At 37.0% G+C, this 17,317-nt stretch overlaps 1 protein-coding gene across 1 annotated transcript in view; it reads right to left on the reverse strand.

The window, feature by feature from the left end:
* Nucleotides 1–17,317, reverse strand: part of RBL1 (RB transcriptional corepressor like 1) — a 65,042-nt gene that overhangs the window by 36,187 nt on the left and 11,538 nt on the right. Inside the window, exons 3-9 of the mRNA XM_068987326.1 lie at nt 17,006–17,206; nt 16,690–16,754; nt 16,460–16,588; nt 16,188–16,348; nt 14,450–14,499; nt 13,662–13,848; nt 12,524–12,690 (exon numbers count right to left, since the gene is read on the reverse strand). Of these exons, the coding sequence (XP_068843427.1) occupies nt 12,524–12,690; nt 13,662–13,848; nt 14,450–14,499; nt 16,188–16,348; nt 16,460–16,588; nt 16,690–16,754; nt 17,006–17,206 (960 nt within the window). The remainder of the gene's footprint in view (nt 1–12,523; nt 12,691–13,661; nt 13,849–14,449; nt 14,500–16,187; nt 16,349–16,459; nt 16,589–16,689; nt 16,755–17,005; nt 17,207–17,317) is intronic.

Here is a 17,317-nt window from a genome sequence, read left to right on the forward strand (position 1 = left end):
AAAACTATAAGGACAGAAAACGTATCAGTGGTTTCCAAAAGCTGGGGATGGTGTAGGGATTGAATATAAAGGGGCATAAATTTGGGGGGACTGTTCTATGTCTTAATCATCATGGTGACGATACAATTGTATGCATTTGTCAAATCTCATGCAACTGTACAGTAAAAAAGATGGCTCTCATATATAAATTATACTTCAAGTGAAGTGAAGGGAAAGTCGCTCAGTCATGTCTGACTCTTTGACACCCCATGGACTATAGTCCATAGAATTCTCCAGGCCAGAATACTGGAGTGGGTAGCCTTTCCCTTCTCCAGGGGATCTTCCCAAGCCAGGGATCAAACCCAGATCTCTCGCACTGCAGGCAGATTCTTTACCAGCTGAGCCACAAGGGAAGCCCAACGATACTGGGGTGGGTAGCCTATCCCATATCTAGCGGATCTTCCCAACCCAGGAATCCAACCGGGGTCTCCTGCATTGCAGGTGGATTTTTTACCAACTGAGCTATACTTCAATAAACCTGATTTAAAAGACTAGATGATGGGCAGTGTTTAGGTATATATTGTGATGTAAAAATAAATTGCATATAATTTTTACCAAAATCAAAAGAATAACACGTTAAAAACAAATGTAGCATCAAAAAGGAAGATATCTGGCCAGAAGCAATTAATGCTGGTACTTTTGTATTATTGTATTAACTCTGTTACCACAGAACACAGGTTTTGATTCAGAAACATCAAGTCCAAGTCTATGAGAAAGAACGTGACTTGCCGAAAGCCAAAAAGCACAGGGCTCAGAATTCCCAATCCCATACTCAAATGGACCAGCTTCATGTGTAGAAAGGCAGGTAGCATAGGTGGCAAAACACTTTGTTCTTATTGAGTTTCTCTAATGCAAAGCTGTACTTCTTGACTTATATTTTCTTCAAACTAGGCTGCCTTTTTTATTTCATTATGTGGTAAAACAAATAATAAACTCACCCTCTTTTTAACTGTACAGTTTGTTAGCTATGTACACATTACTGTACAGTAGATCTCTAGAACTCTTGTAGGCAATGCTGCAATGAACTTGGGTGTGCAAATATCTCTTTGAGATCCTGTTTTCACCTCTTTGGAAAATATACCCAAAAGTGGGATTGCCAGGTCATAAAAATTCTATTTTTAATTATTTGTGAAATCTCCATATTATTTTCCATACCAGCTACACCATTTACAATTCCAGCAACAGAACACCAGATCTAATACTCATCAACACTTGTTATTTTCTATTTTTTTGATGGTGGTCTTTCTAATGGGTATGAGGTGATATCTCACTGTGGTTTTCATTTGCATTTATCTGATGATTAATGACATTGAGAATTTTCTTCTTATGCTTTTTGGCCATTTGTATGTCTTCTTTGGAGAAATGTCAAGTCTTTTGCCCTCTTTTAAAATGAAGTGTTTTTCGCTTTTTTTTTGAGTTGTAGTCCTTTATATATGCTGGCTATTAACTTATCTGATATACAGTTTGCAATTGTTTTCTCCTATTCTAGTATAGGGCTTCCCTGGTAGCCCAGAATGGTAAAGAATGTGTCCTCAAAGTGGGACACCTGGGTTTGATCCCTGGGTCAGATTCCCTAGGGAAGGAAATGGCAACCCACTCCGGTATTCTTGCCTGAAGATTTTCACAGAGGAGCCTGGGGGGCTAGACACGACTAAGAAACTAACATTTTCATTTTTTAATGGAGTAAGGCTTCCCAGGTGGCTCAGTGGTAAAGAATATGCCTGTCAATGGAGGAGCCACAGGAGACATGGGCTGGATCCCTAAGTTGGGAAGATCCCCTGGAAAAAGAAATGGTAATCCACTCCATTATTCTTGCTGGGATGATGCCATAGACATAGGAGCCTAGCAGGCTATAGTCCTTGGTGTCACAAAGAGTCAGACATGATTCAGCATGCAGAAGCAAGCAAGCATTCCAGTATGCTGCCTTTCATCCTATTATTTCCAATGCATACAGAAATATTTAAGTATGATGTAGTCCCATTTCTCTATTTTTGCTTGTTACCTGAACTTTTGATGTCATATCTAAGAAATAACTGCCAATTTCAATGTTGCAAAGCTTTTCACCAATTTTTTTCTTCTAGCAGTATAGTTTCAGGTCTCATGTTTAGGTTTTTAATCCATTTTTAGTCAACTTCTGTATAAAGCATAAGACAAAATCCTGTCTTCATTTTTTTTGCATGGAGATATCTCAAAGAGACCCAAGTGTACCGCAGCATTACTCACAACAGCCAAGATGTAGAAACAACCTACAGGTCGACTGATGAATGAATAAACTGTGTGTGTATATATACATACAAAATATTCTATTATTTATGCAAATAATATATAAGATAATATTCAATTATTTCTATATATAGAAAGGCTGTATATATATTAAAATCCTGTTATATACTACAACATGGATGAACTTTGAAGATGTTATACTAAGTTAATCCAGCCAAACACAAATGCTACATGATTCCACCTATAATGGGTATCTAAAGTAACTTCTGTACATGTAAATGAGTCTTTTTTCATTCTTCTGCATGTGGATATCCAGTTTTCCCTATAGTGTGGTCTTGGCACCCTTGTCAAAGATCAGTTGATGATATACATGAAGCTGCATTTTGGGATGCCGGTCTATTCCATGTCTAGTCTACATGTCTGTCTTTATAACAATATTTTACTGATTTCATTATTATAGCTTTATAATGTGTTTTTGAAATTAAGATGTGTGAGCCCTCCAGCTTTTTTCTCAAGCTTATTTTAGCTATTAGAAGTTCTTCAAAATTCCTTATGAATGTTAGATTTTTTTTTTTCTATAAGAAATGTCATTGGGTTTTGATAGGGATTGTCCTGATTCTGTAGGTTGCTTTGGGCAATGTGGACATTTTAACAATATTAAATCTTATAATCCATAGACATGGAATGTCTTTCCATTTATTTATTTCCAGGTTGTCTTTTGCATTCCACATTTTCTTCCTTCCTTCCTTCTCTTGTGCTTTAAAATGTTTGCACAGGGACTTCTCTGGTGGTCCAGTATTTAGAATCTGTCTTGCAGTGTTTGATCCCTAATCAGAGAACTAAGATCCCATATGCCATGGAGCAACTTAAGCCCACACCACAACTAGAGGGTCCATGTACTGCAATGCCTCAAGATCCTACATGTTGCAACTAAGTCCCAACACAGTCAAATAAATAATAAATAAGTATATTGATTTTAAAAAGTTTGCATAGTTGCTTTGCCATTTCTTTTTAACTTGTTCATGTTAAATGGACAGCTAAGTCCAGATCGATTTATTCAAATACTGTGAGGGTAGATTAGATGCTATGAGTCTTCCTACTTACACTGTCATCTGTTTATCTTCTGAGCTGTGGTTGAAGCAGGGGATGAATGTTCTCTCCACTTTTCTATAGACTAAGGTTTGGGGACTGTGAGTACAACACAGATGGTGCTAGGTTCAGCTTCTGTTGAGGACCAGGGCTTTGCTTTCTCTTCTGAGATTTAGTTAAATATTCCCATTCCAGGGTTCACTATACCTAGGTCAGGGATACCTTCCAGTTTTAAATCAGGTAGGAACCTCAGAAAATGGAAGGCCCTAAGGATTTTTCATATTTCTGCTGCTATCTTGGTGGTATAGAGGAACTTTCACCTGGGGAGGTTTCTATTTATAGGACTTTTGGCCCATCTGCCTATTCACTCCATTTGTTTCCCTCCATATCTAGAGTATTAATGAGCATTTTCAAGATCCTGTTAACAAACCCTTTTTTCCCTCACTAATGCTTCTTGGGGGTGGGGCACACTCAGTTCAGTTCAGTCACTCAGTCGTGTCCGACTCTTTGCGACCCCATGAATGGCAGCATGCCAGGCCTCCCTATCCATCACCAACTTCCGGAGTTCACTCAGACTCACGTCCATCGAATCAGTGATGCCATCCAGCCATCTCATCCTCTGATGTCCCCTTCTCCTCCTGCCCCCAATCCCTCCCAGCATCAGAGTCTTTTCCAATGAGTCAACTCTTCGCATGAAGTGGCCAAAGTACTGGAGTTTCAGTTTTAGCATCATTCCTTCCAAAGAAATCCCAGGGCTGATCTCCTTGAGAATGGATTGGTTGGATCTCCTTGCAGTCCAAGGGACTCGCAAGAGTCTTCTCCAACACCACAGTTCAAAAGCATCAGTTCTTCGGTGCTCAGCTTTCTTCACAGTCCAACTCTCACATCCATACATGACCACAGGAAAAACCATAGCCTTGACTAGACGGACCTTTGTTGGCAAAGTAATGTCTCTGCTTTTGAATATGCTATCTAGGTTGGTCATAACTTTCCTTCCAAGGAGTAAGCGTCTTTTAATTTCATGGCTACAGTCACCATCTGCAGTGATTTTGGAGCCCCAAAAAATAAAGTCTGACACTGTTTCCACTGTTTCCCCATCTATTTCCCATGAAGTGATGGGACCAGATGCCATGATCTGAGTTTTCTGAATGTTGAGCTTTAAGCCAAACTTTTCACTCTCCACTTTCACTTTCATCAAGAGGTCTTTTAGTTCCTGTTCACTTTCTGCCATAAGGGTGGTGTCACCTGCATATCTGAGGTTACTAATATTTCTCTCAGCAATCTTGATTCCAGCTTGTGCTTCTTTCAGCCCAGCGTTTCTCATGATGTACTCTGCATATAAGTTAAATAAGCAGGGTGACAATATACAGCCTTGACGTACTCCTTTTCCTATTTGGAACCAATCTGTTGTTCCATGTCCAGTTCTAACTGCTGCTTCCTGACCTGCATATAGGTTTCTCAAGAGGCAGGTCAGGTGGTCTGGTATTCCCATCTCTTTCAGAATTTTCCAGTTTACTGTGATCCACACAGTCAAAGGCTTTGGCATAGTCAATAAAGCAGAAATAGATGCTTTCCTGGAACTCTCTTGCTTTTTTGATGGTCCAGTGGATATTGGCAATTTGATCTCTGGTTCCTCTGCCTTTTCTTTTTTTTTTTGCATATGTTGAGAGAAATTTATTAGTTGATTTCCCACAATAAAACTTTTCTGAAGTCTTTGTGAACATATTTGGGAATTAATCATAAACAAGTAGAATTAAAGCATGTTATGTGAAATACAAAATGTAAAGAAATATTTGAATAATTCAGTTCATGGGGTTTTTTTTCATGAAATCTTTAGAGAGTCACCCTTATTTCTGTCATTGATATTAAGTGTTCACACATTGCAACACATACATTAAATATTTTGATAAACCAGCAGATATAGCTGTGGGAAGTAGCATTTTAATGTGGTAATCAATTTTATCTTCTTTTCCCCATCTTTGCATCTTTGTAATTTTTTTTTTTTTTTTAGATTTCTCCAAATGGTCAAATTTTATTTTATTTTTTTTTAATTATTTTTTTTTAATTTAATTTTAAAATCTTTAATTCTTACATGTGTTCCCAAACATGAAACCCCCTCCCACCTCCCTCCCCATAACATCTCTGTGGGTCATCCCCATGCACCAGCCCCAAGCATGCTGTATCCTGCGTCAGACATAGACTGGCGATTCAATTCTTACATGATAGTATACATGATAGAATGCCATTCTCCCAAATCATCCCACCCTCTCCCTCTCTCTCTGAGTCCAAAAGTCCGTTATACACCGCTGTGTCTTTTTTCCTGTCTTGCATACAGGGTCGTCATTGCCATCTTTCTAAATTCCATATATATGTGTTAGTATACTGTATTGGTATTTTTCTTTCTGGCTTACTTCACTCTGTATAATCGGCTCCAGTTTCATCCATCTCATCAGAACTGATTCAGATGAATTCTTTTTAATGGCTGAGTAATACTCCATTGTGTATATGTACCACAGCTTTCTTATCCATTCATCTGCTGATGGACATCTAGGTTGTTTCCATGTCCTGGCTATTATAAACAGTGCTGCGATGAACATTGGGGTACATGTGTCTCTTTCAGTTCTGGTTTCCTCGGTGTGTATGCCCAGCAGTGGGATTGCTGGGTCATAAGGTAGTTCTATTTGCAATTTTTTAAGGAATCTCCACACTGTTCTCCATAGTGGCTGTACTAGTTTGCATTCCCACCAACAGTGTAGGAGGGTTCCCTTTTCTCCACACCCTCTCCAGCATTTATTGCTTGCAGATTTTTGGATCGCAGCCATTCTGACTGGTGTGAAGTGGTACCTCATTGTGGTTTTGATTTGCATTTCTCTGATAATGAGTGATGTTGAGCATCTTTTCATATGTTTGTTACCCATCCGTATGTCTTCTTTGGAGAAATGTCTATTTAGTTCTTTGGCCCATTTTTTGATTGGGTCGTTTATTTTTCTGGAATTGAGCTGCATAAGTTGCTTGTATATTTTTGAGATTAGTTGTTTGTCAGTTGCTTCATTTGCTATTATTTTCTCCCATTCAGAAGGCTGTCTTTTCACCTTGCGTATATTTTCCTTTGTTGTAGAGAAGCTTTTAATTTTAATTAGATCGCATTTGTTTATTTTTGCTTTTATTTCCAGAATTCTGGGAGGTGGATCATAGAGGATCCTGCTGTGATTTATGTCTGAGAGTGTTTTGCCTATATTCTCCTCGAGGAGTTTTATAGTTTCTGGTCTTACATTTAGATCTTTAATCCATTTTGAGTTTATTTTTGTGTGCGGTGTTAGAAAGTGATCTAGTTTCATTCTTTTACAAGTGGTTGACCAGTTTTCCCAGCACCACTTGTTAAAGAGATTGTCTTTACTCCATTGTATATTCTTGCCTCCTTTGTCAAAGATAAGGTGTCCATATGTGTGTGGATTTATCTCTGGGCTTTCTATTTTGTTCCATTGATCTATATGTCTGTCTTTGTGCCAGTACCATACTGTTTTGATGACTGTGGCTTTGTAGTAGAGCCTGAAGTCAGGCAAGTTGATTCCTCCAGTTCCATTCTTCTTTCTCAAGATTGCTTTGGCTATTCGAGGTTTTTTGTATTTCCATACAAATCTTGAAATTATTTGTTCTAGTTCTGTGAAAAATATGGCTGGTAGCTTGATAGGGATTGCGTTGAATTTGTAAATTGCTTTGGGTAGTATACTGATTTTCACTATATTGATTCTTCCGACCCATGAACATGGTATATTTCTCCATCTATTAGAGTCCTCTTTGATTTCTTTCATCAGTGTTTTATAGTTTTCTATATATAGGTCTTTAGTTTCTTTGGGTAGATATATTCCTAAGTATTTTATTCTTTTCATTGCAATGGTGAATGGAATTGTTTCCTTAATTTCTTTTTCTACTTTCTCATTATTAGTGTATAGGAATGCAAGGGATTTCTGTGTGTTGATTTTATATCCTGCAACTTTACTATATTCATTGATGAGCTCTAGTAATTTTCTGGTGGAGTCTTTAGGGTTTTCCATGTAGAGGATCATGTCATCTGCAAACAGTGAGAGTTTTACTTCTTCTTTTCCAATTTGGATTCCTTTTATTTCTTTTTCGTCTCTGATTGCTGTGGCCAAAACTTCCAGAACTATGTTGAATAGTAGCGGTGAAAGTGGACACCCTTGTCTTGTTCCTGACTTTAGGGGAAATGCTTTCAATTTTTCACCATTGAGGATATTGTTTGCTGTGGGTTTGTCATATATAGCTTTTATTATGTTGAGGTATGTTCCTTCTATTCCTGCTTTCTGGAGAGTTTTTATCATAAATGGATGTTGAATTTTGTCAAAGGCCTTCTCTGCATCTATTGAGATAATCATATGATTTTTATTTTTCAATTTGTTAATGTGGTGAATTACATTGATTGATTTGCGGATATTGAAGAATCCTTGCATCCCTGGGATAAAGCCCACTTGGTCATGGTGTATGATCTTTTTAATATGTTGTTGGATTCTGATTGCTAGAATTTTGTTGAGGATTTTTGCATCTATGTTCATCAGTGATATTGGCCTGTAGTTTTCTTTTTTTGTGACATCTTTGTCAGGTTTTGATATTAGGGTGATGGTGGCCTCATAGAATGAGTTTGGAAGTTTACCTTCCTCTGCAATTTTCTGGAAGAGTTTGAGTAGGATAGGTGTTAGCTCTTCTCGAAATTTTTGGTAGAATTCAGCTGTGAAGCCGTCTGGACCTGGGCTTTTGTTTGCTGGAAGATTTCTGATTACAGTTTCAATTTCCGTGCTGGTGATGGGTCTGTTAAGATTTTCTATTTCTTCCTGGTTCAGTTTTGGAAAATTGTACTTTTCTAAGAATTTGTCCATTTCTTCCACATTGTCCATTTTATTGGCATACAACTGCTGATAGTAGTCTCTTATGATCCTTTGTATTTCTGTGTTGTCTGTTGTGATCTCTCCATTTTCATTTCTAATTTTATTGATTTGATTTTTCTCTCTTTGCTTCTTGATGAGTCTGGCTAGTGGTTTGTCAATTTTATTTATCCTTTCAAAGAACCAGCTTTTGGCCTTGTTGATTTTTGCTATGGTCTCTGTTGTTTCTTTAGCATTTATTTCTGCCCTAATTTTTAAGATTTCTTTCCTTCTACTAACTCTGGGGTTCTCCAATTCTTCCTTTTCTAGTTGCTTTAGTTGTAGAGTTAGGTTATTTATTTGACTTTTTTCTTGTTTCTTGAGGTATGCCTGTATTGCTATGAACTTTCCTCTTAGCACTGCTTTTATAGTGTCCCACAGGTTTTGGGTTGTTGTGTTTTCATTTTCATTAGTTTCTATGCATATTTTGATTTCTTTTTTGATTTCTTCTGTGATTTGTTGGTTATTCAGAAGTGTGTTGTTCAACCTCCATATGTTGGAATTTTTAGTAGTTTTTCTCCTGTAATTAAGATCTAATCTTAATGCATTATGGTCAGAAAAGATGCTTGGAATGATTTCGATTTTTCTGAATTTATCAAGTTTAGATTTATGGCCCAGGATGTGATCTATCCTGGAGAAGGTTCCATGAGCACTTGAAAAAAAGGTGAAATTCATTGTTTTGGGGTGAAATGTCCTATAGATATCAATTAGGTCTAATTGATCTAATGTATCATTTAAAGTTTGCGTTTCTTTGTTAATTTTCTGTTTAGTTGATCTGTCCATAGGTGTGAGTGGGGTATTAAAGTCTCCCACTATTATTGTGTTATTGTTGATTTCCCCTTTCATACTTGTTAGCATTTGTCTTACATATTGCAGTGCTCCTATATTGGGTGCATATATATTTATAATTGTTATATCTTCTTCTTGGATTGATCCTTTGATCATTATGTAGTGGCCTTCTTTGTCTCTTTTCACAGCTTTTGTTTTAAAGTCTATTTTATCAGATATGAGTATTGCCACTCCTGCTTTCTTTTGGTCTCTATTTGCGTGGTATATCTTTTTCCAGCCCTTCACTTTCAGTCTGTATGTGTCCCTTGTTTTGAGGTGGGTCTCTTGTAAGCAGCATATAGAGGGGTCTTGTTTTTGTATCCATTCGGCCAGTCTTTGCCTTTTGGTTGGGGCATTCAACCCATTTACGTTTAAGGTAATTATTGATAAGTATGATCCAGTTACCATTTACTTTATTGTTTTGGGTTAGGGTTTATACACCCTTTTTGGTTTCCTGTCTAGAGAATATCCTTTAAAATTTGTTGGAGAGCTGGTTTGGTGGTGCTGAATTCTCTCAGCTTTTGCTTGTCTGTAAAGCTTTTGATTTCTCCTTCGTATTTGAATGAGATCCTTGCTGGGTACAGTAATCTGGGCTGTAGGTTATTGTCTTTCATCACTTTAAGTATGTCTTGCCATTCCCTCCTGGCCTGAAGAGTTTCTATTGAAAGATCAGCTGTTATCCTTATGGGAATCCCCTTGTGTGTTATTTGTTGTTTTTCCCTTGCTGCTTTTAATATTTGTTCTTTGTGTTTGACCTTTGTTAATTTAATTAATATGTGTCTTGGGGTGTTTCGCCTTGGGTTTATCCTGTTTGGAACTCTCTGTGTTTCTTGGACTTGGGTGATTATTTCCTTCCCCATTTTAGGGAAGTTTTCAACTATTATCTCCTCAAGGATTTTCTCATGATCTTTCTTTCTGTCTTCTTCTTCTGGGACTCCTATAATTCGAATCTTGGAGCGTTTCATATTGTCCTGGAGGTCTCTGAGATTGTCCTCGTTTCTTTTAATTCGTTTTTCTTGTTTCCTCTCTGATTCATTTATTTCTACCATTCTATCTTCTATTTCACTAATCCTATCTTCTGCCTCCGTTATTCTACTATTTGTTGCCTCCAGAGTGTTTCTGATCTCATTTATTGCGTTATTCATTATATTTTGACTCTTTTTTATTTCTTCTAGGTCCTTGTTAAACCTTTCTTGCATCTTTTCAATCCTTGTCTCTAGGCTATTTATCTGTGATTCCATTTTGATTTCAAGATTTTGGATCATTTTCACTATCAATATTCGGAATTCCTTCTCAGGTAGATTCCCTACTTCTTCCTCTTTTGTTTGGTTTGGTGGGCAACTCTCCTGTTCCTTTACCTGCTGAGTATTCCTCCGTCTCTTCATCTTGGTTATATTGCTGCGTTTGGGGTGGTCTTTTTATATTCTGGTAATTTGTGGAGTTCTCTTTATTATGGAGCTTCCTCACTGTGGGTGGGGTTCTATCAGTGGCTTGTCAAGGTTTCCTGGTTAGGGAGGCTTGTGTTGGAGTTCTGGTGGGTGGAGCTGGGTTTCTTCTCTCTGGAGTGCAGTGGAGTGACCAGTGATGGGTTATGAGACATCAAAGGTTTTGGAATAATTTTGAGCTGCCTGTATATTCAAGCTCAGGGGAGTGTTCCTGTGTTGCTGGAGAATTTGAGTGATATGTCTTGTTTTGGAACTTGTTGGCCCTTGGGTGGAGCTTGGTTTCAGTGTAGGTATGAAGGCATTTGATGAGCTCCTATTGCTTAATGTTCCCTGAATTCAAGAGTTCTCTAATGTTTTCAGGCTTTGTATTTAAGCCTCCTGCTTCTGGTCTTCAGTTTTGTTTTTACAGTAGCCTCTAGACTTCTCCATCTATACAGCACCGATGATAAAACATCTAGGTTAAAGATGAAAAGTTTCTCCACATTTCCTCTGCCTTTTCTAAAACCAGCTTGAACACCTGGAAGTTCACGGTTCACGTATTGCTGAAGCCTGGCTTGGAGAATTTTGAGCATTACTTTACCAGTGTGTGAGATGAGTGCAATTGTGCGGTAGTTTGAGCATTCTTTGGCATTGCCTTTCTTTGGGACTGGAATGAAAACTGACCTTTTCCAGTCCTGTGCCCACTGCTGAGTTTTCCAAATTTGCTGGCATATGGAGTGTGGCACTTTCACAGCATCATCTTTTAGGATCTGAAATAGCTCAACTGGAATTCTATCACCTCCATTAGCTTTGTTTGTAATGATGCTTTCTAAGGCCCACTTGACTTCACATTCCAGGATGTCTGGCTCTAGGTGAGTGATCACACCATCGTGATTATCTGGGTCATGAAGATCTTTTTTGTACAGTTCTTCTGTGTACTCTTGCCACCTCTTCTTAATATCATCTGCTTCTGTTAGGGCCATACCATTTCTGTCCTTTATTGAGCCCATCTTTGCATGAAACGTTCCCTTGGTATCTCTAATTTTCTTGAAGAGATCTCTAGTCTTTCCCATTCTGTTGTTTGCCTCTATTTCTCTGCATTGATCGCTGAGGAAGGCTTTCTTATCTCTCCTTGCTATTCTTTGGAACTCTGCATTCACATGGGTATATGTTTCCTTTTCTCCTTTGCTCTTCGCCTCTCTTCTTTTCACAGCTATTTGTAAGTCCTCCTCAGACGGTCATTTTGCTTTTTTGCATTTCTTTTCCATGGGGATGGTCTTGATCCCTGTCTCCTATACAATGTCACGAACCTCTGTCCATAGTTTATCAGGCACTCTATCTATCAGATCTAGTCCCTTAAATCTATTTCTCACTTCCACTGTATAATCATAAGGAGCATACTAGGAGCATTCATTTCCTTTCTTGACCATCACTTTGGAAAATTGTAGCATGAAATAATATCCTTCATTTGGTTGCTGATAGTTTGCTGATTTTTATTATCCTGTTATTTCATTAGGTATCAGGAAATAAGTTTCTCTGGTCTGGCCTCATTTTATCATCTTTACTACAAAAATATGTCTTTTTTTCCAACAACTGCATAAAATTCCATTTCATGGCTAAACATCAATATGTAACCAGTCTTCCATTTGATGGACATTTAAATTGAATACATTTAAAAAAGAAAACAAAACAGTAATGCATAAATTAGGGGTGTTACCAGAGTGGAATGTTAGAGCTACATAACCATTAAGATGCGTTTAATCTTCAAAGTCTATAATAATATGAAGTAAAATTTATATATAAGTTTTCATAGTACTTCTACCTGATTTTAGGTCAATATACTTTGTGATTGAAATGGTATAGTAAAACTTGTCAGATGTATATCCATTATCTCCAGAATTCAGAAGTACTGAAAACAGAATGAACTATAGAATCTAATTTAAAATTAGAAGAAACCTTGGGAAAAAATAGTATCGTACTCACTCAAAAATATTTATAAGTTGTTCACTTGGCGCGTTTTTTAATCCAGCTACAATACTCTGTAGCCGGCTCACACTTTGGGTGGCTGAAGCAACAGGAGTAATGACTGCTTCTTTTTCTCTTAAATATCGCCGTCCTGTCAGAGGGGTAGAAGGTGCAAATGATGTTTTCTGACAGAAAAGAAAAATATGTGACATTAAAAATCACTAAATTACATGTCTAATTTAGTACAGATACCATCCCCTCTATTCATGTTTAGTAGGTTACTTATTCTCTCTTTTCTGGTTACCTACCACATTTTTAGCAATATTATGCTAATAACATCCTATCTCTGAATAATACTTTTTCACAGTGCTTTCTCTCTACAATCTCATTTTATCTTCATAAAATTCATTTGAAATATAACATGCACATTTTCATTTTACATGCGAGGAAACAGCTGACAAAAGGTAATGGAAGTGCTGGGACTAAAACTTAGGTTTCTATGAATTTTCTAGCAGACCTTATACTTCAACCCACCTAACACATAAGCAGAGAATTAAGCCTTGGCTATTAACAATCAAATCCAGAGTAATATGACTGATGTTTGAGAAAAGCACATGGTAGGAAGCAAATTTTAAAGCAAGAAAGCACCAGCTAAAGTGATACAAAGAAAAAAACAGGAAAAAAGTATGTCTTCACATCCAAAGACACACAGTCTACTGAAAATCCAGGCATTCTGGGAAAATATCCAAATATGAAAAATAGCAAGAAATGAGCTAAATACTATATGCTATAGTTTTGAAAATTATTCTTTAAAGTTTTCATGGGAAATATGAATTAGTAGAAGAAATTTAAGATTTAACTTGAAAGATGCTTCTGCTGTTGGGCTTCCATTGTGGCCCAGCTGTAAAGAATTCACCTGCAATGTAGGAGACCTGGGTGCAACCTCTGGGTTGGGAAGATCCCCTGGAGAAGGGAAAGGCTATCCACTCTAGTATTCTGGCCTAGAGAATTCCATAGACTGTATAGTCCATGGGTTTGCAAAGAGTCAGACACAGCTGAGCATCTTTCACTTTCTTCACTTTTCTGCTGTTAGTAGAAACACACACACACACAGAAAAAAACCATTCAAGACTGAGGCCAGGCTAGGTTATATTACTTTTTCAAAGTGATGTTGAAGATTACACTCCACATTAGCCTGTGCTGTCAGTTTCCCTAATGGGCCGTCACCAGTGAACTTCCGAGGGGTTCCAATTTCCTCTTCTGCATCTGCTCCCAAAAAGATCCTCTCATCAAAGTCACCAACAGTTAAAACATATTCTTCGTACTCCTTGTTCACTGCTTTGCTGAAAAGAGAATTCTTTTAAGCTCCTAGGATACAACTAAGTTACACAATGGATTTATCTTAAAGATATATTTTGACTCTAGAGCATGGAAAAGCTCATGACTTTCTAGTTTTTATTAACTCTGCCCATCTAACAATATCTGAGGTTTCTATCTGATCATGGACATTCTTCACATTCACATATATGGCAATAAATTATTTTGCAAGGTGACTGAAAAGAATTTGTACTTAATCTGAAAACTAGTTGAACCTAATTAAGGCCTAATCATTGAGGAAACAACTGTGTGTGGCCTTGAAATATAAGTACATTCTAAATTTGCCAATATTTGATTAGTGAAAGAATGTCAACTCAAATACAGAAGTCATTGGTTCTGTTTATGAGTTTCTGAGGAGAGCAGATATTTTAAGTGCCAATGGTTTCTGAAAATAAATTTAAGACTATAAGGTTTAACAATAACACTCACTGAATGCCACCAATGCAGAAGAAACCTGAATTTGAATTTGGAGCTGTTAACTTGATACAACATATCACTTAACCAACTGTAACAAATCATTACTGACAGTATATGATATGCCTGATACTTTTAGTGCTAGATAATTACCTATTATCAGTAAAACTGGAAAGGTCCAGAAGGCATTCGCCCTTCAAAATCTGGAAAGAAAAAGTCATTGTGACATTATGTAAGTAAGCATATTAACGTACACACAAGAACATTACATTTATCTAAATTAACACACACAAACACAAAACAGAATTATTAAATTTTTTTTCAGACCAGTAACTCCTATTTAGTATGCAAATAAAATATTAAAAAACATTTAATGTCAAGATTTCAAAATACTTTGAAGTTAGTCTATCCGTAACAATGGTTTCCAAATTTTAATGACATAACAATCATGTAGGGGAACTTGTTAAAAAGGCACACTTGACAGACCTCAAAGCCTGAACTAAGGCAGCAGTTTTAACAAATTCCCCAAATGATTCTGATGAAAGCTGTCCAATTTTAAAGACTGTCTATACAGAATGGAAACTAACAGTTATTGAATGATGTGTCAGACAAGCAAAAGATATGAAAGGAATATAGCTACTGTTACTGGTGAGAAGGAAATGGCAACCCCCTCCAGTATTCTTGCCTGGAGAATCCCCATGGACAGAGGAGCCTGGCAGGCTACATGGGGTCACAAAGAGTCAGACACGACTGAGTGACTAACAACAACTGGTGAGAAAGGAAAATTACACTGTTATTAACATTGTCTGTGTATCCACACTATTCTTAGATTATCAAACATCAGGGATGGTAAACTCAAATGCTTTCAGGGGTCAGGGTTTAACATACATAAATGAAGAGGGCAGAAAGCACACTTCCTTGTCCTAAGAGGTAGCCATTATTGAGCTTGACAATCGTTACCTATGTAGTTACCAATATTGCCAATTCTGATTTTTAAAAAATTTTCACATAAAAGGTCTTCATGTGTTAAGCTAAAAATTGAACAAAATAAAAATGTAAAACACCCTAAACAGGCCAAATAAACGGTCTGTGGCCCATGGGCAAGAGAACCACTGTTCAAACCAGGATACTTCTGGAGTGAAAAAAGGAGACATTCTAGTAATTATGCCACACCAACAGCCAAAACCTAGATAACTCAGGCAAACCAAGATGTATGGTCACCATACCCAGGAGCCACTAGGGCACTGCTTCTACAGAGCACAATAGACAAAATCCTTCAGTTCCTTTAAAGTTTACTTTGCTGGAGATTAAAGTTTTAGAAAGAGATATTTTGAGTATACACACACACACAGATATATATATATATTGTGTATATACACATAAATATTTGTTTATTGAAAGATAAGACTAGATACAAAAGTATACGTAAAAGAAGAACCCAGTTAGTGATGACCTAATCCTTTCAGGGCCTCTTGCTCTACTTGTATGGAATTAAAGCTACAGCTGTTATATATCATCCTACTTTTAGTAAACAGCAAATTGTGTGAACAGTATTCAAATTCTGGCAATAAACTAGTTTACTCTGACCTCCTGCTTTTCCTTAGGCTTACTCTGATGTTTGTCCTTCATTAATTCTCTATCAGAACCTCCTACAGATGCCTCTGGCTGTGCATTTAGTTAACAGGGCATACGGTTGGTCACATTCTTCCACAGCTCAGTTTTGCACATCACAAAAAATCACAGGCCAGGACTGCATCACAGCAGAGGCTGAAACCTGGGAACTTGAGCCCGAGTATTATAATGTTAAGAACTTTCTTAAAATATGGTTTTCTCCTGGAGGCTGTTACTGCTGACCCACAGGAGCTGAATCATTTAAATGTAAGTATAGTACCTTCCTATCAAAGAGTTTTGAAATATATGGCTTAAAGTAATGCTCCTTTATTCCTTTGGCTTCTACCAGAAGTCCGTCATGCAGTTCACACAGTACAGGAATGATGCAGGGAGGTTCTTCAGAAGCCCGAAAGTCAGCAGTTTGGAAATTAGATGGTAAACCTAGTTTGACAGGGTATAAGAAACAATGGATGGAAAAAAGAATATGATCAACTTTTAATACTCTTTTTCTGAAAATTGATTATCAGTTTTCAAAAATAAATAAGGTCTCACCTTTAAATGATGGATTTAGCAATTCTTGTCTATTTGGGCACATAATGGCATTGGCAAAAATCAGATCCAAGCAGCACAGAAGTAAATGATAAGAGTTTACTAAATCATCTCCAATCATACGAAAATTACCTTTACAAGAAAAAAGAGACATAAAACCCAGGAACCTTCCATGTCAAATAGCACCGAGTTCCCACAACAGAAATATAAAGCAACTGAAAGTGTCATCTTACCCTTAGTATAAACAAACAGTGTCCAGCAGAAATTAAAGAGCTCTTTAACACTGCAAGGAATCCTCCTAAAAAAGGGGCGGGGGGAATGTACTTTTTATCTAACTTACTAAATATCATTCCACATTTGTCACTTAAAAATTGAAACACCAAATACACCAAGTAGTAAAGTCAAATTACATATAAAATCCCATTCACAAAGGAAAGACAACCATGGTTTATTAAATGGGGTTAAAAAGTTGACTTTTAAAATGCAAATGCCCTTAGTAAGTTTGTATCATAATTTCTATGTCAATTATATGAGCATAAAGTGTCTCACCTCTGCTTCCTGCTTCGTGGCAACTTTGGTGGCTCTTCATATGGATTTTGAAATATATCTAAAAAAATTGGCTCAAATTTTTTGAAAATTACCGTAGACACCTCAAAATTTCTTTCTAGCCTTTCTATACGTTCACGAAACTCTTGTGGCAGGTTTGACATGTCCATCCATTTCTTCATTTTACTAAAAAACTGTATTAAACTAAACAAACAGAAAAAAGCAAATTTAAAATGAATCCATATAATGGTAGGAAAAGAAGACACTCTACTTATACCTAAGAATCTTTATTAAAATCCCTGAATTTATTTTTTT

The sequence above is a fragment of the Capricornis sumatraensis genome, chromosome 15, assembly GCF_032405125.1.
Source record: "Capricornis sumatraensis isolate serow.1 chromosome 15, serow.2, whole genome shotgun sequence".
In the NCBI taxonomy this organism is placed as follows: domain Eukaryota; kingdom Metazoa; phylum Chordata; class Mammalia; order Artiodactyla; family Bovidae; genus Capricornis; species Capricornis sumatraensis.